The sequence below is a fragment of the Chelonia mydas genome, chromosome 6 (assembly GCF_015237465.2).
Source record: "Chelonia mydas isolate rCheMyd1 chromosome 6, rCheMyd1.pri.v2, whole genome shotgun sequence".
In the NCBI taxonomy this organism is placed as follows: Eukaryota; Metazoa; Chordata; order Testudines; family Cheloniidae; genus Chelonia; species Chelonia mydas.
In genome coordinates this window covers 91,023,730-91,048,049 of record NC_051246.2, presented here as the reverse complement: position 1 = coordinate 91,048,049, position 24,320 = coordinate 91,023,730, and the positions used below count along the sequence as shown (strand labels likewise).

The window sequence follows — 24,320 nt, the reverse complement described above, 5'->3', positions numbered from 1 at the left end:
CCAAGTTTAAACCAATGCAATGATAACTTCCAAAGTCTGAAGAGAGAGTGATCCCATTTTTGGGGGTGGGATGGTCAGCAGATACCAGTGTTGGAAGGGGTGAGGGGCCAGGCTACCACTGCTGTTAAGGAAGCTGGGAGAAGAGAGAATGTGCAGCTGCTACTGTTAAGAGCAGAGAGCTCTGGATGGAGCTACTACCCCCTGGAATAGGGGACACTGTGGTGGGGGAGTCCAGTCACCCCAGCAGATGACTTTGTGTGTTTGGGGCCTTCCACCAGTGCTACGAGCCACTCAAGCAGAAGATTATTCTGTATGGGAGCAAGGTCCCTCATGCTGCCACCATCACCACAGGAAGGGTGAGGACTCCACATATGCACAGCTTTTTGGAGGTGCCTCACACACACAGCTCTCTGCTTGTGGGGATATTGGCAGGAGGAGGCACTTGTACAAGAGCCCTTTGGTAGAGGGCCTATAATCACTGGCTCTCATGCTGGCCAGGGCCTCGCTGCTCCTCAGGTCCACTGCCGTTGTTTTTAGGTAAGATGAGGTGTCTGTCTAGGACAAGGGTTCTCAAACTGGGGGTTGAGACCCCTCAGGGGGTCGTGAGGTTATTATGTGAGGGGTCGTAAGCTGTCAGCCTCCACCCCAAAGCCCACTTTGCCTCCAGTGTTGATAATGGTGTTAAATATATTTAAAAAGTGTTTTTAATTTAGGAGGGGGGGTCGCACTCAAAGGCTTGCTGTGTGAAAGGGGTCACCAGTACAAACGTTTGAGAATCACTGGTCTAGGAGGAGGGAAACAGCCCTCTGACACCACTGTGCGTGAGTCCTCTTGCCACTCTGACAGAGGCTCTGATTTGGGGCCAGTATAAATTGATTTGAGGGGGCAGAGAAGGGCTGGCCAGTATTAATAGTTACATCCCCCCATGTACATGCATGTGTGCACGCGCACACACACATTCTCTAAATTGTTTGAGGGCAGACCAGCATTAATTGATTTATTTGGTGTAGGAAGGGGCAGTATGAGTTGAGAGCTCAGAATTCAACCTGCAGTAGACAGGAGTATTAGGGACCAACTAGGGGTGACCAGGAGGAGGGTATGTGGCTTAAGACGCAGCTGTATTTTCGCCTAACAAATGGGCTTAGTGTTTGGGCTAGTCAGTGTTGGGAAAATATTATAAGCCCTGAAGACGGCAGTAGTGGAAAATGAAATGCACCAGATGTTGCTCATTTCTCTAGGGCCCTGTGTTTTATTTCTGGTGTTGGCAGTGGGTTCCAGTTTAGTATAAACTGTGAATTTCAGTAATTAGATGTTTATGCATTGCCTTCTTCCAGATAATTAATGAATATGTTAGATAAGACTGTCAGAGTTTGACTCAGACTCACAATTTATCAGACCACTCTGTTTTATTAGCAAAGCTGCTCTGCTAATACATTTAGAAGTGAGCCCCCCGAGTGGGGCTTGTGTCTCTTAATTTATACAGTTTTTTGGAGAACAAGTTACAGAGAAGTTACAGACAAAAGAAGAAAAAGATTTTAGTCACCACCCTTCGAGATCCCTGAGACCAGTCACGTATCTTCAGTTACCTGCCACCCTTAACAATCTCCTTTAACAGCTTCCAGTTAACTTAACTAATTGCCCTTCACACCTTCCATTCTGATGCCTGCTTCTTAGACGTGCTGGCTCTATCTTAATTGCTTCTCCATTCAAAAGCTAACTGTCCCTAGTGTGCTCCCTCAGATACTTTGTAACATATTTTGGCATGCCCTCTCATATACAATGTATCCAGCATGTCCCCTTATACAACGTTATATTTATACAATGTTATACTTCCACAATACCATGCCGGCTTCAGTTACTCACAACCCTACTAGACATCTCCTGAAAATGGGATGCTTTTGAAGTTTATTGTTGCTCTGTGTTTGCAGTTCTTCAGCCAGGTTTCAGTCCAAAATAATTTATATTCATTTTTCAATCAAGATTTCATTAGACACTATCAGATATACTATGGAGATCCAAAACCACAATGTGGACAGAAAAAAAATATATATAACCCCTTTCTTCCAGGGATCCTGAAGGGATTTACAAATGTAGTTAAGTATTATCCCCATTTTACAGATGAGGATGCTGACACACAGGAAAGTTGTGACTTACATAAGGTCACACAGCAATAGTGGCAAAGCTGGAACTAGACCCAGATTCATCATGGAAGAATGCCAATTAATACATTTGTTGAAAATAACCTGAAGCATAATTGATGGGAGGGGAAAAAACCTGGGAATTAAGAATGAACAAGAAAGACCCCAGTGTGTTAGTTGGCAGCAAGTTAGGCATGAGTTTGCAATGATTTGATATGAAAAGAGAAAAGCTAATGTGATTTTTGGCTCGCATACATACAGAGGCATCACAAAACCAAGTAGGGAGGTAAAGTGTCTCCCTACATATGACCATGGCGATATTGTACCTGAGATACAGCATTCATACCTGGGCAGTTCTGTGCCAAAAAGATGTAGGTACGCTGAAAGGAGTTCAGAGAAAACCAACAAAAATGATTAAGGGGCTTGGGGCAGACAGGATGGAGCGAAAGAGAGTTTGATTTGTGAAGAAAGAAAAAGCTAAATATAAAAGCTTGGCTTTTAAATTATTAAAGGGGAAGATACATTGTTTTAAAATATTTTAGAAGGTGTGAATGCAAAGTGAGGAAAGATTTGCGTGCAGCCTGCTTATGACTATGAAGAATGGGAAGAAATTAAGCAAAGGGAAATTTAGACTGAATATCAGGAAAATCTTCCTTATAGGGAGATCTGTTGAACGCGCTCAAGGAATATAAAGGAATTCCATCACCAGCACTTGGAACACCTAAGGCTTGACAAAGCCTTGGAGAATGTACTGCAGGATGTGCTGTGCTGTCCCCATGGGAATGAAAAAGAGGGCCTAATGGGTCCCTTCATCCCTTACATCTATGATAATCACCACTGGAACATGAGTAGATGATTGTCGAGGACTAAAATGGTGCAGGATGTAATCAGAGGAGACTTGGGACTTGCCAGTAAGATGCTGACTTGGTAGGGAGTCTTTTCTTGCTCACTGCTTGCTGCAGTCCATTTGTACATCATTCCTTTTAGCTTTCCTTGATCTTCAACTCACCCTCCTGGAATTGCTAGGCAGCCTGAAGAGAGAGACTGTGATTACTGATTAAGGCTTCTGCTCTTGTTGGATTGTCAGTGCTACATAGTATATCTTTCATCAGGGCATTTGATGATCACAAACCTAGATAATTGGGCTTGCATGGACAAAGAAGATGGGGATGTAATCACTGCTGCTCTTGGGTACTTTTCTGCAATGGTTGTAATTATTTTTATTTTGTGTTGATTTTTTGCTGTGCTCTGCAAGGCAGTCTAGTCTGATTTTCTGTATAGAGTATAAAGGTCTGCCCAGTCTAGGAAACACTGTTATGTAAGGAGCACTGGCTGTTCTTTCATATACATTTTTTAAACAAATTGAAGGTGGTGCTCAGAGAGATTAATCCCTTTCTAGCCTTAGATGTGCCAGTTTCCCTGTGAGAGGAAAGGGGTGTGCGTTCTGAAGAAAAACTTGTTTGTGTGAGACACTGCAGAGTCTAAGTGAAGAGCACAGAGGGAGAGCTACTTCTGAAGAGGCTGCAACAGTCCAGCAGATTCCTAACTGGATTGCCGATGATACATCAGCAGAACATTTACCATCACTAAGATATGCTTCTCTCTCTTACTTTTAATTGCAGGGGGGAACCTCTACGATAAGATCCTGCGGCAGAAAGACAAGTTGTTTGAGGAAGAGGTAATTTGGGCTGTTTGAGGATAGCAGTGGTGCTGGTTTCAGCGCTACTTGAACGTATATAGTTATCTAGGTATTTATACTATGCTCCTTCCCGTAGTATTAGCTCACCTCTATTCTTGTCAGGGGTCTCTTCTCATATCCTTTGGGCTGTAGTCCCGCCTCTCCTTTTGGACATCATAAGCAGTTATGAGGCATCAGGAAGCCTTTTCCTTTCAATCTATGAATATCTTTAGGCAATTATATCATGCGTGGAATAATGGAGGGAGAATCAGTGGCTGTGGCTGCTTTACAGTCTTAGCTGAGATTTTGCTCTAAGATCTCCCTTTCTGCATTCCCATTTGGCTATCACTCTGCTCATTTCTCTGTTTTGGCCTTCCATGGGATCTATTCCAAATATGGCTTGTTCACAGTCTACTTAATGAACCTGTCTGACAGTGGACTTTTTCCTGGGCCATACTTGTTAATGTGTACTGTTCTTTTCTCATTAGCTCCTACATTCTCACTGCTTCCTTCTCCCATCTTGAATTAAGATTCTCATATTTGCACCACTCATAAAATAAACTTGAAGAATTTGTGAGTCTTGTGAAGATAAAATGGTCCAAGTTGGAGTTGCAAAGACCCACCCCAACCCAAATTCCCTCAGAAGATCATTAGCTGCCACTCCTAATTATTTTTACTGTAAGTTACCAATTTCTATAGCACGTGTCACAGTGCACTTTGAAGAACACTGACACAAAATTATCTTATGGAGGTTCCCTCTTATAAGGATCCCTAAATTGGGATATTCCCAGGGGAGTGAAGACGACCTCTCCCTAAAGGAGCCTCCAGCCAGGATGTTCCTTGCTGATGGTCACCAGGTTCTCTTGCTGTAGCTTGCCAGGACAATGATATATGTAGTTTTTGGGCCTCATGTGACCTTTGTTCCTACCTCTACAGATGGTGGTGTGGTACCTATTTCAGATTGCATCAGCCGTGAGCTGTATCCATAGAGCTGGAATCCTTCACAGGTAGGTGTCTAATATAACAAAGCTCGGGTGAAAGTGGATTCATGTGTCTGAGGGCCAAACCCATTTGAAAATCTCTGTGCTCCTACTTCTGAAGCAGCATACCCCTGGCTAGCAGGAGGCTGGGGGAGAGGGGAAATCTGTCATACCTGTTTGATGCCCCTTTGGGAAGCTTCCCTGCTCATGGCATATCTGGGTGCTTTGGCATTAAATGCCAGCTCATCTCACGAGTTTAGGTGAGAAACTGCATTGCTGATTTTGCACAATGAACTAGAAAAATAATTGCTCTACATAGTCAATGCTGCAGCCGTTGGAACCTATTTATTGAGTAAAAAGATAAATATCAATAGGGGACTAAACCAACCTCTGACTTGAAGCACAAAACAAATTTATTTCCTAAATCAGGCAGGTTGGAGGTAATCACTAGTGGAGAACACTGTCCCCATCTGCAATAATATCCCAGCATCAGATCAGTATGTGAATCTGCATCATTACTCATGTGGGCTAACCACATCACACCAGTGCTCCATGGACTGCAGTGGCGGCTTCTTCACAATTTCAGGTGCTGATGTTGATCTGTAGAACTCTAAATATAAAATAGTGTGTCTGGGGGACTATGTTTTCAGTGAGGGGCTTAAAGCTCTGGATTCACATTCTTTCATACTTAAGTTTCCTAACCTTAAGAGCTTAGTGTAAAGCTCATCTCTTCCCAAAGGCCTTTGCCTAAGGCCAGAGGCACTGGAAAATTTGTATAGTGCGGGTACTGAGAGCCACTGAACCAAACTGTAAACCCTGTATATAATGGAAACCACTTCAAGCCAGGGGATGTGGCAGCACCCCTAGTTCCAGCACCTCTGCTGAAGGGTGAGGCAGAGGGCTGTTTTGTTTAACAGCTAAGTTCTGGAATTGGGTTGCTTTTACACTGTTTTGTTTTGTTAAGAATTTTCCATGGGCTCATATGCCTGGGATTGGCCCTTTTCTGAAAATGGAAAAATAAAACTGTCTTTAATGGTCTTCACTGTGATTCACAGGAGAAAGAACAATAGTCTGTACATTGGGCTCTGAAGGATGAACATTCCAGACTATTTCTGTTTGTGCATATATGATAAAAAGCAGCTAAGGTGATTACTTCCCTGGGACTGTGAGATGAGAAGCTCTGTCAGTGACTGCAACACTGGGCTTTCTATGTCTGAAGAAATGCTAATCAAGTCTGATACAGTGAGAGATGCCATTCAGGGCTAACAGAAAAAGGAAGGCAGAAAGTTCACTCCAAGTCCTGATGAGCAGAAAGACACTCAAGTACCTCAGCTTCATAGTGACATTCTCTCTCTTTTTTTCACCAGAGATATAAAGACATTAAATATCTTCCTCACCAAGGCAAACCTGATTAAGCTGGGAGACTATGGGTTGGCAAAGAAGCTGAACTCTGAGTACTCCATGGCTGAGACTGTGAGTATATTTTAGCAGGTCAATTTTGGGGCGATATAATCAAAGGATTTTTGTTTTAAAGAAAAAAATTAGACATGTGAATGCTTGCTGGCAGGGGAAGTGCTTTTTAGTGGGTGGAGGAATAGGGATGTGAGGCTGCATCAGTGGAAGGAGATTACGGAGAAGGGATAAATGAAGCTGGGTTGTAGGGGAGGTGAGAGGGACTGGAGTGCTCAGGTGAGGGGGAGGGACTCTGGGAAGGAGACATGGGGATAAGTGGCAGGAGGACTGGGAGAGAAAAGAGGCAGGGGAGCTGGTCAGCAACTCTGGTCAGTCCTACATTCTCCCCTTCTGTAGGTATGCACCCTTCATGGGAGCTGGGATATGGAGGGCCTTGCTTCTGGGGGTGTGCCAGGTCCTCTGCCCACCTTTCGGGTCTGATCCTGCTTCCGTGACCCCCTCTTGTGAGTCAGGTTCTGGAGGCGGCTTTTCTTTCTGGCAGTGCCAGAGCCCCTCTCCCTACCTTTTCATGTGAGCTGGAGTTGCCCGTTCCTCTAGTGGGAGAGCGAATGTGAGTCCATCTCTCTGACCTTGATGGGTATGTCTACATAGCAAAGACACATCCTTGGCTGGCCCATGCCAGCCAACTTGGGCTGCAAGGCTGTTTCATTGCTGTATAGACTTCCTGGCTCTGGAGGGTCCTAGAGCCTGGGCTCCAGCCTGAGCCTGGAATTCTGCACAGCAATGAAACAGTCCGAGTCAGATGGCACAGGCCAGCTGTAGGTTTTTCTTTGCTGTGTAGACATACCCTATGTGAGCCAGGATCTGGAGAAGCCCTATGCTTCTGGGGGGAGCTGGGAACAGAACTAAACACTCTGCTGACACAGGTGAGGAGTTGAGAACAGTCACGCTTGATGCATATCACAGGCTCTCCAGTGCTAGGGCAGGGAGATGGAAACACCTGCTGATGAATGAAGCAATTAACACATCTCAGAGTTATTGTTTCAGGCTGTGTTAATCTCCATAGGGTGTTCTCATTCATCTGAGATCATCACACCTCTCTGAGCCTCCTGTGCTTTTAGGATTATCCTGTGTTGGGGATCTGCATATAGAAAAGCAGTTGCTGATAGTTAATTTCCTAAACATTATAGATTCATAGATTCATAGATATTTAGGTCAGAAGGGACCATTATGATCATCTAGTCTGACCTCCTGCACAACGCAGGCCACAGAATTTCACCCACCACTCCTACAAAAAAACCTCACACCTATATCTGTGCTATTGAAGTCCTCAAATTGTAGTTTAAAGACCTCAAGGAGCAGAGAATCCTCCAGCAAGTGACCCGTGCCCCATGCTACAGAGGAAGGCGAAAAACCTCCAGGGCCTTCCAATCTGCCCTGGAGGAAAATTCCTTCCCGACCCCAAATATGGCGATCAGATTGTAGTGGAGCAGCAGCTCTGCTACAGTTAGGATTGAGAAGATTTTTCTGTTTAAAGGATGATTTTCCTATGTGTTCCAAAATCTGCATGCCTGTCCATATTTTCTTGAAATTTGCTGTGTCTTATGGGGGTGTAGGGTAGGGTTTGTGATCCAAATTTGGGGTCATTTGACCAAGGGGTTCCCTAGATATGACCCTCCCCCAGGAAAAAAGCTTTTCTTTAAAGTTCACAGATTCTTCCAGCATTTTTGGGGGCACACCAGGCTTCTGCAATACTAATGGTTTAATGGGACAGGAAGGGGAGGGTGAACTAGAAGTGATGGGGGGCGGGAATGGGAGCTATGTGTTGCAGGGAATAGTGGGGGTGGTCGGGCGGAGAGAGGCATATCAGTCTTCTCTCACAAAACTCAAAGCACCAAGCTGCTCAGACTTTGATGTAGCACAGGTGTTTGGAGCACATTGTCCTGGAACATCCAATACAGTTCTGTTGAAGGAGCTCTCCTCTTCTCCCTCCGGTATCTGATCTCCGAGCTCCATTGTTCCTGCAGCGATTAGTAGGCTTGGAATGGGAGACTGCTCTGAACTCCCAACCTGTTAAGGATTTTATAGGGTAGGACACCTGCTAACATGCACTTTTCCCCCCAAAGGCTTGATTGTTAAATTTAATGCAGCTGTTGGTGTTTTGCTAGGATGCTTCCTTCCTTTGAAAACTTCCTTCAGGAACATCAGCACTATTACACAGCTCCATAACAAATGGGAACTTACGGTTACTGTAATGTGCCCTGGTAGCTCCTGCTATAGCAAAACCAATTCAGTTATAACCCATTTTCCTCACATTCATAACATTTAGAAATTCACCTTTTTTGCTGAGAATTTCCATGCTTGATTTTTGCTCAAAGGGGAGTGTGTATCTTTTTCTTGCCCCCTCCTTTTTGGCTGGTGGATAGTTTGATCAAAATTCATTCTGACACTTTTGAGTTCTCTGAGGGTGACAATAAATACATGCTGACCTTGCTGAAATTGGTATTTTACTGTGTGACTAGAGTTCGTGGAGTTGTGTAACTACCATCCAGCTTAAGGGAAAATGGATAGTGGATGATAGAGTAAGAAGTGATTGAATTAGCCCTGTGAATGTGCTCATAAGCCTCTGGTAAGATTCTAGCAAAGACTAATGAAAGCCTACCTCGTTTGTGACATAACTGCCCATTCTCCCCGCCTAGCCTGGCAGTCCCTGGGTCTGTTGCTGAGACAGTTTGCATAAAAAGGATTGTAAATATCCCCCTCTTCCTAAAGACATGGTCTATTCTCATTTCTCTCTCAATTTCATTCCACCGTGGTTAGTCTGACTCATTGCTAAGGGGAAGAGCCTGTTCAGCTGGAAGCTTCTTCCCACTTACACCACTTGTCATGTTCGTTCTCAGTTTCTCATTGTGATTTTGAACTGTTCATCTTTCATGTGATGTTCATGATGGCTTCTGCATTTAACCAAAATATAGGTTCCATTGTTGAGGAAAGTCCAGTCCTGCAGCGGAAGTCTTCCAGATGGGATTCAGGCCAGCTTTTTGGCTTCCTGATCCTGAAAACTTCCTTTTTCATTCTGAAACAGAGCAGCTTTTGTCTGCTGACATCACACAGTCAGACAGAACTGCTCACCAGTTGTGAGCTGGCAGCTGCTTTCAAATGCTTTGTCAGATCCCTTGTCCCTCACCTTCCCAAGACTACTGGGAGGGAGGGTGAGGAGAAATGGATGGCTGAACCTGATATGTTGTCATCACCTGCTTTGTAGTCCTGTTTGCCCTCACCTGCAAGGTGGTGAATGGTGAGGTGAGGTAGGGACTATAGGTCCCTCTCCTGAAGTCCTGACTTCCACTATGTGCTACATCCGAGTCTGAGCAGCTTGGGTGCTTTGGGTTTTCTGTAAACATTAGAAAATTAAGATTTGCAATGGAAATACTGATGGGCCCATAATAATTATGGTGGGTCTGAGTGGAATGTGTATGAAGATTTTCTGCTTTTGTTATCTAGCTGGTGGGAACTCCATACTACATGTCCCCAGAGCTCTGCCAGGGGGTGAAATACAACTTCAAATCTGATATCTGGGCTGTGGGCTGTGTTGTCTTTGAGCTTCTCACCCTGAAGAGAACCTTTGATGCTACAGTAAGTCCATAGACTGTGAGATAAATTGAATATGCTATTTGTTATTGTCAGAGTGTCTATGCTTGTCCTGTAGCTTTTCTAACTTTTGTTTTTATTTTTATTCTTTCATGGCTATTGGTAATTTGAGTATTTATGAACACGAGGGTCTGAGAGCACAACCAAGAGCTGGATGTAATATGGGCAAACTTTTCCTGCTCAGCTTTGCTGATTCTCTTTGATTCTCCCCGCAGTCTGAGACCTCACACGCCCATGGAGTGCAGATGGTCCTGATTTGTACCAATGTTTGAAGGGAAACGTTCTCTTTTGACCGAAGCAAGACTTCATTAATTTTCTGTGCAACCAAATCCTATCTCCCCCACCCCCCACAAAAAAAAAAAGTCTTATGCTGGTAGTTGGGAGTTTCACAGTACAGCATCCTGTTGTGAGAGTTTGTAATCTCTGGACCTCCTAGGATTTAATCATGTTGTCTTGTTCTACAGCTTGATTATGTGAAGCGTGTGGCTGATTGGCACAGCTGGGAGTTATCACTCAGCTATGTGGGGAGCATGGCTGGCTGGCTGGCACGGGTGGGTGGGTGAATAAAGCTGCCAGCTAGTGTAGCATGACGATGTGGGGAATGCAGCCAGCTGGGATGGAATGGCTGTAATATGTTCTATACTAGCTATGGGACCATGTCAAATCACTGTCCTTTTCTGACTTTTCATTGCCAGTGGTGCCTAGACTCCAGTACATGAGTGCTTGTGTGGTATCTTCAGAGCTGGGGAGCTTCTGTACACTGATGGAGCCTGACATACAGGGGGGAGCCCACCCTCCTCTCCCTCATTGCTTCATTTGGAGAGAAGCTTGGTGTTGCCACCAAGCCCTAGCTTGGAAGGGCTGTCTGGAAGAGGTAGCGGTTCTGTAGGGGAGGTGACTAGGTTGCTGCAGCACCTAGTAGCAGCTGAGAGGAGGAGGGAAATGTTGAGTACGCAGTCAGAGAAAGATGATAAACATCAGAGGCCTGCAGCATCCCTCCCCATTGGACACACTGTCCGAGTCAGCTCAGCTCTTTTACAACTGGTCGTTGTTTGTTTCCTCCCTAGAATCCCCTAAACCTGTGTGTGAAGATTGTACAGGGTAATCGGGCCATGGAGGTTGATTCCAGTGTCTATTCCCTGGAGCTGATCCAGATGGTGCACTCCTGCCTCGATCAGGTTGGGAAGATTAATTTTCTCTTCAGATCTTCTGCCCAATTGCCTAAGTCCTGCAGCTCCAAAGCAATGGGTGACTGCTGAGATGTGTATTTCAGAGTGGGGTATGTAGGTGCAGACAGACTCCCACATGCAGCTGCCTGTGCAGCCTGGTGTGTCAGTGAGAGTAACTTCTGCTTCCTCTTGTTCTCTGAAAACTTCCTGTCTGGATGCCTTTCCAGCTTCATGGGATTTGGAGGGCTGCTGGATTTTCTCTGATGCTGTATGTTGGGGGATGGTTAGAGGCTGAGGTTTTCACATTCATCAGCAGGCCTATCAGCATGATTGATATGGAAGCATCTTCCCAGTGTGATCTGTCCTGCCTCCAGCTCTCTGGGCTGTGCCTCTTGGCTTAATGTTCTTGTTGCCCTCAGAGCACGTGCTTCTTGGAGGCAGTTAAATTGCCCATATCTTTGGAGTGTGGGAGTTCACAATTTGAGTATCTGGCTTTTAACCCTGTGCCGTCCAGAGACGTGATGGCCCTTTGGTTCATTTCTGTTTGACCGCATGCCTTTCTGAAGCAAGCGAGGCATGAGAGAAGGAGACCAGTGGGGGCTGGAATGAGATTTCACTGTAGACAATGACCCTTTCCTTAGGAGTGACCTGTTGCTCACCTCTTTCAGGATCCTGAGAAGAGGCCAACTGCTGATGAGCTGCTTGAACATGTTCTTCTCAGCAAACGCAGGAGGTAGCCAAATGTTCTCACCTTGGACATAGATGGGCTGTAGGGGTCAGGAGGGACCTTGGAGCTTTGTGCAAACTAATAACTCTGATGCTTCCTGAATTCAGCCCTTAGACTGATTTCTGGCTGGTAGGAGGCACACCTTGAAATAGACTCTGCCCCTTTAAGAGAGGGGAGTGGATTGCTGCTATTCAGGCAAGAGAAAGCCTTGCTGGTGCCTTTTAATTAACCTGCATACTGGTGGGAGCATGGGGGGCTGTGGAGTGCCCATCTGCCCTCTTCGGTCTAACAGCTGATGTTCTGAGAACTCTGGTGTGTTTCTCTGAGACTCCTTAGAGGGACCCTGGCTGCTGACATTCAAGTTAGACCTTTAGGAACACGTAGCAGTGTTCAGGCACTGTAAGGTCATTATAAAAGCCCTTTTATCTCCTGTATCCCATATAATAAGCCCAGTCCAGCACTTTTCCCCTTAGCCCTCCCTGCAGAGTTGTGATGAAAATGCCCCATTTCAGTGGGTGCCCGCACTTAGCTACACTAAAGACCATGTTGGCAACTTATCAGGAGCCTGAGGACTGTGCTTGAGTATTTGCCCACCCTCATCTTCAGTGCAGAGGGGCAGCCCACAGAGACTGCAAGTCAAGTCCCAAGATGTGCTGCTTCATGGTGTTCTAAGTGGCCTGGCTGAGACGTAACCTACCTACTCCTTCATGTAAGATGAGGGTGGCTGTGGGCCATGCTGTCGGACTGTTTGAGTTACCCTTTGGCTGCCCTTGTGGTGGACATTTCCTTGCTTTAAGGTGCTTTTCATTAGTAGGCAACCCCCAGAATGATGCTCCAGGGTGTTGTCTTGCTGAACGTGCCATCATTAGGATGACATTTAAAACCCACATCCTGTTCGCTTGTGGTCATTAAAGATCCAGTGGTACTTTTCTCAAAAGTAGGGGTGTAAGCCTCAGCATCATAGCCAAATTCTGGCTCTGGTATATACTTTTTGCCTCCCTTAATTCCCACAAGAGTTTGTTCGCTCTCTGGTGCGTTACTTCTGCCCTAATCACGTGTATTGCTGTAGGATGTGTAAATAGCTGCCGTGGTCCACCCCAGAAGGAGCAGCATTTCATCTGAAGGGAAAGTAATCCCTGTGTATGGCTTGTCAGTTTGTGGAGTCTGTAAAGTGTTTGGGCTATAGTAATACGTAGTTACTATTTTCTGTAATGTTTTTCTTTTTTTTTCCCCTGTGCTAGGGAGATGGAGGAGAAAGTCACGCTGCTTAATGGGCCAACCAAACGGCCAAGGTAATGATTTGGGCATGTATTTAAAGAGAGATTTGTAGAGAATAGCTTTCCACCTAGAAATTTTGCTGAGAGTGTTAGAAATGAGGCTGTGACATCCTTAATGGAGTGTTGTAGTTAGAAAAACTTTAAATGCTAGAAACTCAGGGAGGGTGCAGTTGTATGCTCATCAGTGTATGAGGCTGTAATCCAACCCCCTCTTTTCAGGCTTGTCTCAAGTGCAAAGGTGGGAGTTTCTACTACATGTGGGGAGAGTGTTAGATGGATCATTCTGTCTCTGAGATAAGTCATTTGCTTAAAGGGGCTCCATAATTATTGGTAGATAACATGTAGCTAACTGACACTGACGCAGCATGTGGGACCCAGTTCAGAAGAGCAGGAGGTGTTCTGTGTGAATCTCAGTTCCCTCAGTGTACATTGTTATGTCACTTGGCTTGGTGAGTGGCCTAGGGGAAAGGGATAGGGTGTGGGGGAGGCACTGCTTGGACTCTGAGGAGGCTGCCAAGCACAGCCTATATCTGTCAGCTACCCATCCTTGTCCGTGGAGGGGGGGTGGGTTGATGTCCCCACATGCTTGGCTGTTTGTGGTAGTCTGGGTTCCATGGATAGTGTGAGAATTGGCTCTGGCCTGTATCTGGAGGCTGTGATCTCTTACTGGTATTGGGAGGGCAAATGAGGTAGTTACAGTGGGTTTCTAGGTCAAATAGGGAGGGAAGTCAGTATAGACTGGGCTCTTCAGGCAATAGTGAAATAGGGGAGATGCTGGGTCTACGCTGTGTTGAGGGTCAGATGTGAGATGTTGAGCTCTGTGGCACTATGGGTGGTTGGGTGAACTGCAGAATGGTCAGGTCACTGGCCCATATGTGGTGGGTGGGTTGTGGTTCATCAGTTCGTGTTGTAAGAGAGAGAGTGGGTCTGTGGCCCATTTTAGAAATGTAGATGCAATAGGGTGGGTGTTGATAAGGGGGCAAAGCTAACATTGGTATTTTATGATCTTTAAAGTGTGCAACTTTCTATAAAAGCTCTGTTAGCAGCCTTTTGAGGGTGATAAATTCTGAACCCTAACTCAGCCCTAATAAAGTTTTTATTGGAGAATTCCTTTGTGTGTGTGTGTAAGAATTTTGGGTGAAGGAGAGTGTCTTATGCTCAGATAACTCAAAACCAGTACTGGAGTGGTAACTCAAGTTAGCTATGATTGTGGTGCGGAGATGAGCACAATTAATTGAGGAGAACAGTGAAAATTACAACGAATAACTCATAGTTTTGAAGTTAAATCCCATGACAGACTCACATTCCTAGAGACTAGTTTCCACTTTGAGGCTTTTGAAAATGAGGAGGACTAGAAAGGTAACCTTTATTTTTTTAAAATGAGGTAAGGTGTGGTGGCATTCATAACAGTCATCGGGCACTCCAGGACATAATAATCGTTGCCCACAGGCACCAGGCTGCCAGTGAGGAATTGGGCTATTCATTTGAATTTTGCGACAGTTTTTTGTAAAACAGGGTATGTGCATAAATTCTCCTTTAATCCCAGCTAATGAGCTAATTTGTAGTAAATAATTTCTGCAATAAATGTAGCTGTTTTTCTGCTGGTGAATTATCAAACAGTTTGATTTTCACAAATTGATTATTTGAAAGCATTGGCTCAGCTCTGTGTTTGATCCTGTTTCAGTCCATGTGTTGTTCACAAACTACTTGCTTTGACTGCAGCTTCTGTTTTGTGATCTGTTTGTGGAGCGATTGGGCACCTAAGTTATGTAGCGTGTTTTTGTTCCCTGATTGGATGGCTGAAATTCTCTTAGAGGGAAACTGGAGATTGAGATGGCCATGTGTTTTGTGTATGTTTGTGTGATTATTTGTGAATCTTTCACTTTCTGAGCATTTTTTCATGAGTACTCATGAGACCTTCACATTTGACAAATACCAACTGTCATGTCAATGTTCTAAATGTCATCAGATTGGATTTTGGTTTTTATTTGAATGATTGTTGGAGGCTCCTTTTTCTGCAGAGCTCACTCAGCTGTGCTCCTGAGCATATTTAGAACACTCCAGACATCACAGTCTTTGAGGAGAGAAGAATTTTTGTAAAGGAAAAACCTACTAATGTTTGTGAAGAACTGCAGCTGAGACCCAAGTTGTCCAGTTCTAGTCTAGTTTCTCCTCTGCGTGGGGACCAAAAAGAAGGATTTGGGTTGAACAGTGTTGACAATGGTCATAGCTTCATACTAACAGCATTTGTGTTCTGGGGGGTGTTACACAGGTCCAGCACCGTCAGTGAGACACCAATTGCAGTGGTGACTTCGCGCACTAGTGAGGTGTATGTTTGGGGGGGTGGGAAGTCCACCCCCCAGAAGCTGGATGTCATCAAAAGTGGCTGCAGTGCGCGCCAGGTGTGTGCTGGAAACACTCACTTTGCTGTGGTGACGGTGGAGAAGGAGCTCTACACTTGGGTGGTAAGTGAGCCAAGCAGAAGGAACTTGGGAAGGCAAGGAGGCCAGGGATAGAAGACTTAAAAGTTAGAGAATCCAGCCATAGGTCAGTTTATCAGTCTGTTAGAAACAGGAGAATGGGAGCTCAGGAAGGAGAGAGATGAAATGTAGGCAAGTTTGGGGATTAGATGAAGTAGCGGAAATGGTTGGAGGCAGCCCCTTTGGGTGCTAACCTAAACCTCTCAAGTATAATATTTTTTATGCGGGGGTAGAAGCATTCTTCTATGGAGTCAGGTGTCGAAGTGCTGCTGATGTTACCCAGGATTGCAGCACACCAAAGGGTGGTAAGTTAGGGACTGTGGCATGATGCCCTGAGCCAAGCACCCTTTCTTTCCCTCCCCCCATCCCTAAGTTCCAGTGGCGGTCTTGTACTATTCCATTGGCCTGTATCTATTTTTGGAGAAGGGTTTTCAGAGACAACATGGAATGGGTTGGGGAGCCCATTAGAATGCAGGAGTCATGTCCTGAGTGCAGGAACCATAGCCTGGCTGGGTATAGGTAGGACTCTGAGTACTCTACAGCAGGCTGGTTCCAAATTCTGCAGCAAGGGCCCCTTCTTTCAGGGACCAAGCTGGAGACTGCAGCAGCTTAAGGTGAATGGAAAAATTGAGTTTTATCATGAATTTTAAAATAATTCACTTTTGTTTCCCCTGTTGCTTTGGTATCAAACTAAACAAATGTATCCTACATGTACATTTTCAGTTTTCTGCAGATTTTTGTACTGACAACACACAACTGCAGCATAGAACCTGTTCAGAGGGGAAGGGGAGGAACAGGAAATTTTGATCGAGTAGGGGATAGGTCTCTTGGGGAGGCAGGCAGTTGGTGATTATGGGACAAACACATTCACTACTAAAACCATCAGTGAGATCATTAACATGGTTGACACTCTAATTGTCATATTTAGGTTTCAGCATCAACAACCCATCAAGATGAAAGGGGAAGCTCAAAATTCTCAGAGCTGTTGTTTCAGTCTGTCTGCAGACTCGGGCAGAAATTGCTGCATCAGTGACACTTGTTTCACATGCTTAAGGATTTCTTTGCACCCATAAGCATTAGCAGCATATGTAATAATGAAAGCTGAGATCCTTGAGCACAGTTCTGCAGCAACAAGCGTATTCTGCAGCATCTCAGATGACACAGGGCCTTAGTCATATAATGCACTTGTCCATTTGGGTAGGCATGGGAAAGGAGAGGTATTCCTTCCTGACTCCTGTGGCTGGCTTGAAACCTGATTGCTGCTCCTTAGGGCATAATTAAAGCTACCTAAAAGCCCAAGGTGCCATTTAAGTGGTGTTTGGTATCATACCCCACTGAGAGACCAGTCCCTTCCCTAGGATAGGGTAACTAAAACACTTTCCCTTGCTCTGTTGTTGTTTTTAACTTATCTCCTCATTCTCAGGCTTCAGGGGGATACTGTCAGTACCCTTGAGCTCTGGACATGCATCCTTACCAGGCTTCTATGTATTACAGAATATGCAGGGGGGCACAAAGCTGCATGGCCAGCTGGGGCATGGAGACAAAGCTTCCTACCGGCAGCCAAAGCGTGTGGAGAAGTTGCAGGGGAAGGCTATCCACCAGGTGTCCTGTGGGGATGACTTTACCGTTTGCATCACAGGTGAGAGACTGATTGGGTGGCATGAGGACAGACCCTGGTCTGCTGCACAGTGGACCAGTCAGCCTCCAAGACGAGCTCAGCAGAGAAACTTTACCAGGGAAAAGGCTACACTTTGGCTTTCTCTGAGCTTCTCAAACAAGAGGCCTGCAGGTCCCAGCATGCAGTGATCCATCTTAATATGAACAACCAGGTTACATTTCAGGCAAAGACTTTATAGTCTCCTGGGGCCACTCCTCTGTATTAAAGATGAGGGTGACCACAGGGATCAGGCTCCTTTGGCCACTCCATGGGAGGTTAGTAGGCAGCCTGATGCCAGCTCCATGTGCTGACTGAGTTTGCTCCATCTTCCATGCAGATGAAGGCCAGATGTATGCCTTTGGCTCGGACTATTATGGCTGCATGGGTGTTGACAAGGCATTTGGCTCTGAAGTCCTGGACCCCCTGCAGCTGGACTTCTTCCTCAGCAACCCTGTGGAGCAGGTCTCCTGTGGAGATAATCATGTGGCTGTTCTGACCAGAAACAGAGAGGTCTACTCGTGGGGCTGTGGGGAGTATGGTATGTGCAGTCATGCCGTGTCCTTTTTCTGGGACCTGTTCCAAGCTTTGGAGGCCTAGGGAGGTCAGACATAGTATGGCCCTGAGAGGGAATGGAAACACATCCACTCTTACTCACAGCTGGCAGGATGGTGGCTATGATGCAGTTATATAAAGCAGAGAATGGATGAGGGCTGCCTAGGGCACCTTGGAGGCCAAAAATTACCTAGTCGTTCATGGGGGTTTCTTTCCAACTTAGATTGAGAGATGAGGAATGAACCTTTGGGATTTTACTAGGAAGTTGAGAGGCAGAGTGGTTTCCTCAGGAATAGGTACTCCGCCTTTGGGACAGAGAGTTCCCTGTGAACTGGAGCAGTGCACTTTGTCCTTGGAGGGGTTACCCTGATGAATGGAAAGGAGCACTGTTTTCCCAGAAGCAGGGCTCCTGGCTTTGGGGGATTCTGCTAGGAGTGGGGAAGGTCAAGGGCATGTCCCAGGGACAAGCCTCTCAGCCATGGGAAGATCGTACATCACTGTTTCTCACCATAATCTCTCTGCTGACACAGGGCGCCTGGGTTTGGATTCTGAAGAGGATCACTACACCCCTCAGAAGGTAAAACTCTAGCTGCCTCCTCCTGAAACACCTCTTGGGCATTAATCTGGGCCCAAATTAGTCACTGTTTTCAAAAATTTGCTGCCTAAGTTTGTTTTTCCTAAGGCACTGCAAAGCTTTGAGGATTCCATATTCCCTTCACCAATCACTGGCCCTAGATCTAATGGCAGTTATCAGTCGGTCTGAGATGGGAAATATAGCTCTCAAAATGGCTAAACTAGGGTGCTCCCTGTGCCTTGTGACTTCCAACTTCACTGCTCTGAGACCTCCTTGCAGAGACAAATAATAGCAAGTGCTGAACTTGACAAAGAAAGCCCTGTAGGAGGGGAGCGTCCTGAACTATTAGCACCAAATTCCATGCCCCAGATCTACAGAGGAAAATTGTGCTTCTCTAACCTACTGGAATTCTTTGGGCGTTCCACAAACTAATGGCAAAAGGAAAATGAGTTGATATAATTTGTCAAAGATTATTTGGAAATCCATATAAAATCCCTCCCAAAAAGGAGTGGGAGGTGAAGTTCTATCATGGGTTAGAAACCAGCTAAGAGACGGAAAACAAGGATAGGATAATTTATCAATTTTCTTCATGGCAAGAAGTTTACTTGGAGGCTCCAAGTGTTGCTTGATGTATTTATTAACGATCAGAACAGGTGGATGAACAGAGGTGGTTCAGTTTTGCAGATTATACAAAATTATGTAGGTTAGTCAATAGTAGAGAAACCTGTGAGGCACTCTGGGACCTCACATGGAACCAGCAAGTTTGCATGGCTAAAGTGTTTACTGTGATCGTTTTTCCCCACTCACTATAAAGATCACTCCTCACCATCTTTTCTTTACCAAAAATATGTTGTGTAGATAAGCAAACAATCTCCTGATTTTTATCATTACACTTGTTCTTACTTCCCCTACGCTCACTGTCTGTTGTTCTGATTCAGTAAAGGGTCAGATGTTCACATTAAATAGTAAAGAAGATACAGAAGGAAGAAAAACACATGCTTTGGGGGTAAAAGCCAAATTCTGATAGTGCTTAAGAAGTGACGTCCCTTATGGAATAATAACTGTTACTAATGCAAAATACCATTAAGGTCACAAGCTTGGTAGGATTCACTATAGGATCATACATTGGTATGGATGGGCTTCAGGTCATAAAACCAAACTAACTGTCAGGAAGACATAACTTCCCTGTGGGTAGTTTATTCTGTTAATGAAGATTCTTACACATTTATGTGAAGCATCTTGTACTGGCCTTTGTCAGGGATAGGACCTAGACTAGATGGACCACCACTTTGATCCAGTCAGGTATTTCCTGTGTTCTAGGTTTGGTCCTTGGCTTCTGCTCTGTAGCTGTCAGGACTTGATTCCTGGCATTTGTGTTTTCAATCTAGGTGGATGTTCCAAAGACCTTGAACATTGTCTCAGTCCAGTGTGGCTGTGATGGGACTTTCCTGCTGACCCAGACTGGCAAAGTGCTGGCATGTGGACTCAACGAGTTCAACAAACTGGGCCTGAACCAATGCACGTCTGGGATCATCAACCATGATGTGAGTGCATCTGGTGCTCCTGTGCCTGCTCCCAGGGTTTCCTAGAAGATGGGGAAGCAGAGGTCCCCCAACAATGGCAAGGAATCCATCACATGGGATACGTCCATCCACTGGATCCCAGCTCAGAACTGCAGGGGGAAGGGAAATCCTAAGGCACCTGCTAGTATGATGAGAGGCAAATCATTCCCCAGCCTCACATCTGCCAGTGGGTTCAGTTCACTTCTGTGGTGGTAAAACAGCATGTTAGCTGCATCTGGGGCACTCATACAACGTAAGTGGAATCTGAGCCTGGCAGGAATTACCTGCCTTCTTGCAGGGCTGGCAGACCCAGCACTGTCCTCTACCCAAGACCTGCATAGATAGATCTTGGCTGGTGAATGTGCATGATGTGTGTGCCCCTGGGGTGCTGGCTCTGGGCTTTACCTGATTATGTCTGGTCTCTTCCTTCAGACCTACTATGAAGTTCCCTACACAACTTCCCTTACTCTGGCCAAGCAGCTCTCCTTCTACAAGATCCGCACCATTGCCCCAGGAAAGACGCACACAGCTTCCATAGATGGTGAGACCTACTCACAGTGCAAGTGGTGGTGGGGAATGGCTCCACTTCCCCACTCCCAGTTAGAGGAGCTAGTTGTTGTCCCCAGGGATAGGCTTTCATTGTACATGTCACTGGCTTGTATGCTGTGTTCAGAGTTAGTAGGATACCATTTGTGCTGGTCCTTTTAAATCAGTTCTATTCCATTTCATTCCAGCTCCACTGAGCAAAGTAGAAGCGCATGAAGCCCCATCCAGTGATTGCGAGCCGAGTGCTGACCCCTGGTCAATGAAGGTTTTAGATAGGGTCTCAGCTCCCTTTGCCACTGGCTGTCAGTTCCTGGAGCAGGCATGAATTTCACATTGTTCAGCAGCAGCAATATCAGAGCTCAGTTCAGCCCTCCTAAAGGGAGGAGAGGCTTGTGCATGGAAAGGATAATACCTTGGGAAGGCTGACGTTCAGCATTAGAACCTGATCAGGCACCTTGGTTCCCCCTGCCAGAGCATCTCAGTTAAGGGACTGGGAGGAGTCACGGGATCCAGAGTCAAAGGTAGGAAGCAAAGAGAGATTTGAGTGGCTGGGGGACTTTCTTGGGTTGAAGCAATTCTCACTGGCTAATAGCCCCCTTCCAGAATGACCAAGTTCTTAGCAAAGTCCTTTTTGGTCATGGGGTGTTGCTAGTAATTCTCTCTGCCTGCATGGCTGCTTCCTGTCTTGGGTATCTACCATGACTCTCCTCATTCTTCCTCTCAGAGCGGGGCCGCTTGCTGACCTTCGGCTCCAACAAGTGTGGACAGCTGGGCATTGGTGACTATAAGAAGCATCTGGGAATTAACCTGCTGGGAGGCCCCCTTGGGGGTAAGCAGGTGATCAGGGTTTCATGTGGAGATGAATTCACCATAGCTGCTACTGACGGTGAGTGGGCATTTGTGGGGCTGCAGTGGACTTCTCCTGTGGGCTGGGTCTGCAGAATAGTTTCAGACATTTGGCTCCCATCTAGGAATGGGAGCATTTCCTGAATCTTCTGCCATTCAGGGCAGCACAGAAAGGCTGCAGTCTTTGCAGTTAGCCCTGTCAGTCAGGCTCTGAAAGGCCGTGACTGGAACGGGGAAATTTTCCCAGATTGGTGCCATATCAGTGGGGCAGGGCAGCACAAAGCTTTAGCTAATGTTGTCCATAGGGTACCAAGTGGTTGGCTGGAGACTGGCTGCTAGACTTCACCACGCACAATTTTAGCCTTCCAAGGGCTGGTTAGTAGCAGGTGGACTAGATACCCTGTCTGTCTTGAATCTGAGTAGCTATGGGAGATCTCTGTAATGAGTCCAGGCTGGTGGGGCCCCTGGAAGGGTAATGAGGTGTTTCTAAGTTCAGGCTGATGGTTCAGTTTTTTCCTAGATAACCATATCTTTGCCTGGGGCAATGGTGGGAACGGACGTCTGGCAATGACACCGACAGAGAGAGCTCATGGCTCTGATATTTGTACTTCATGGCCTCGGCCCATTTTTGGGTCCCTGCATCACGTTCCAGATCTGTCCTGCCGCGGCTGGCACACCATTCTCATTGTTGGTGAGTGTGATTCAGGGACAGGGGCTGTTCCAAGGACATTTGTTGTGATAACTCATTACTCGCTAACATAGGCTTACTGGGAGGGAGGGTCAAGATCATTCTGAGGGAACTCGCTGGCGAGTCCACATCAGCCCCGGTATTGGAACACTGGTTTCGTCCTGTATTGATTTGAACCATCTTTGTGAGAGCCCCTTTACCGAAAGGATATTCTTTCTTTCCATAGAAAAGGTGCTGAATTCCAAAACCATCCGATCCAACAGTAGTGGCTTGTCCATCGGTACAGGTGAGTAATCAGCCCTGGGTAAAAGCCATGTGGGTCACTCCACAGCTGGGGTTCCTGGGCAGCAGCAGCTTTGACGCACACTGGAAAGCTTCAGACATGTGCAGGGTCATTTCAAAGGGCTTTCAAAGCCAGTTATTACCCATCCCACCCTCACTGCTTCCTGCCTGCACTGGGCTTTCTGGTCTCCTTCCCCACTGGGGCCAGCTGACTGCCTCCCACTCCAGTATTGTAGTACCTGTGAGGAGCATGATGATAGGAGGTTACTTGCCTCAATTAGCACAGTGTGACACACGTTGTCTGCTTAGGTGCCAGCAAAAACAGTCCTTATAAACCAAACCAGGTTTCAGCCCAGTCAAACCCCCTAGAAGTGTGAGATCTGAGAAAACTAGAGCAGCTGAAATTTCTGAGGAGCAAAGACCTCAGGTCCTTGCAGGAGGCTCTGGAGATAACAAATGTAAGAACCAAGCACCAGAAATGTACACATCATCTGTATACTGTGTTGAAGTCCCTGCCCCGCAGGGGGCTTGCAGCTTGAGTTAGATTGAGCACAGACAAGGAGGATCAGGGTCTGTGCAAGGTGGTTCTGTTATCTTATCCAGTCACCGAGGTATCTAGGTGTGAATTATAGTATCTGTCCAACTGGCTCAGGCCTCTGCATTTTTTCAGACATGGTCCTTGCACAAGTGCACTGAGAGTGGATGCAGTTGGTCCTGTCACAGGGTTTCAGTTCTGTCTTTGAAAGGCCTCAAAGAAGAATGTGAGGGGCTTTTAATAAAGAGAGGGAGGCCAGCTGCTGCACAAGATGAGGAAGGGCTAGGCCTAAGGGGAAGGATCTGAACAGCGTGGGAGAGGAGTAGGAAGAGATGGAGGCAGGAGCTGAGCTGTGTGGGGCCTTTAACATGAGACGCTTGAACTTGATGTGGAAGGCAAGAGGAGATCAATAGAGGGAGGTGAGTGGGGAGGTGATATGGCGGCAGCTGCTGGAGGATACATTTTTGGCAGAAACATTTTGGATGGACGGAAGGAGGGTAAGGTCAGAGGCTTGTTGGCAGGAGAGCTGGACATTGTGAGGTCTGTGTCCTGTTAGCTTAGCCTGGGGTGCCAGTGGTTCAATAACTCTCACCAAAGTGGCAATGACCTCATTAAGTTTCAAACAGACTGCGTGTTATGAGGGTTAGGAAGGCAGGGCAGGCTGATAGGATTGGACTGGATGATAATGGAGGTGGTGGGACTGGATGAGTGGCTACAGATATGAAGACAAGGAGATTGTGTGGGTGGGAAAAGCAGTCAACACTTCTGTCTGATCTGTCCAGGCATTCGTCATCTGTGTCCCTTTATGCAACAGGAGGCAGCTTGATGGATGAGGAGGTGGTTACCTATCTTGGGGTCACTACAGGGACTTTTGGGTGGGGAGAGATGAGGCCAGGAAGCAAGATTGTGTGGCAGAGGGTCACTTTTGGGGAGGGTTGCATGGTGTTTTATGAATTACATAGCTGGAAGGAGACATAGTCCAGGTAAATACACTCACCTTCAGGCTTCTGCAGTTAAAGTAGCTTTTAGGGGGATAATCTCCCCTTCTCTTTTCTCTGCCTCATCTGGGATCCAGCACCTGCTGCATTCCCTGACCTGGTAGAGCCAGTGAAATGTGTAAGGTTGCTGCTTCTCTTTCTTGTCTGCCAGTGGCTCAGAGCTCCACAACTGGTGGAGGAGAGGAGGAGGAAAATGAACGGGAATCTGAAACCCCTGATCCAAGTGGAGGCTTTCGGGGAACCATGGAAGCAGATCGTGGAATGGGGGGCTGGATCAGTGCAACAGAGGCCATGGGGGACAGCAATGCCGACAGCAGCTCCTGCCCTGGCTGGCTGCGTAAGGTAATAAACTGTCTCATGAATTTATCTAAAATCCCAGGATCTGGGATCACGGTTAAGGGAGAATAAGCTGTCCCTTCTTCCTCAAAGAGCCCAGCAAGAGGAGTTCCAAGAGGCTTCTCTAAACTGTCTGCAGCCTCTATTCTTCCCCACCAGAGGGCGCAGGAGACCCCCTCTTCACCAGATTGACATTTCTCTGCGCTCCTTGTTCTGTGTTAGTACTGGAAT

At 46.3% G+C, this 24,320-nt stretch overlaps 1 protein-coding gene across 4 annotated transcripts in view; it reads left to right on the top strand.

Annotated features, from left to right (window-relative positions):
* The window catches only part of NEK9 (NIMA related kinase 9), a 35,437-nt gene that overhangs the window by 3,087 nt on the left and 8,030 nt on the right, over positions 1–24,320 (top strand). For all 4 annotated transcript variants that reach the window (XM_037900704.2, XM_037900703.2, XM_043548161.1 and 1 more), the window contains exons 3-19: positions 3,761–3,816; positions 4,753–4,823; positions 6,164–6,269; positions 9,714–9,845; positions 10,928–11,038; positions 11,698–11,762; positions 12,998–13,048; positions 15,306–15,498; positions 17,008–17,152; positions 17,508–17,708; positions 18,253–18,299; positions 19,685–19,840; positions 20,291–20,399; positions 21,129–21,290; positions 21,771–21,941; positions 22,165–22,224; positions 23,905–24,095. In XM_037900704.2, coding sequence (XP_037756632.1) covers positions 3,761–3,816; positions 4,753–4,823; positions 6,164–6,269; positions 9,714–9,845; positions 10,928–11,038; positions 11,698–11,762; positions 12,998–13,048; positions 15,306–15,498; positions 17,008–17,152; positions 17,508–17,708; positions 18,253–18,299; positions 19,685–19,840; positions 20,291–20,399; positions 21,129–21,290; positions 21,771–21,941; positions 22,165–22,224; positions 23,905–24,095 — 2,027 coding nt within the window. The remainder of the gene's footprint in view (positions 1–3,760; positions 3,817–4,752; positions 4,824–6,163; positions 6,270–9,713; positions 9,846–10,927; positions 11,039–11,697; positions 11,763–12,997; positions 13,049–15,305; positions 15,499–17,007; positions 17,153–17,507; positions 17,709–18,252; positions 18,300–19,684; positions 19,841–20,290; positions 20,400–21,128; positions 21,291–21,770; positions 21,942–22,164; positions 22,225–23,904; positions 24,096–24,320) is intronic.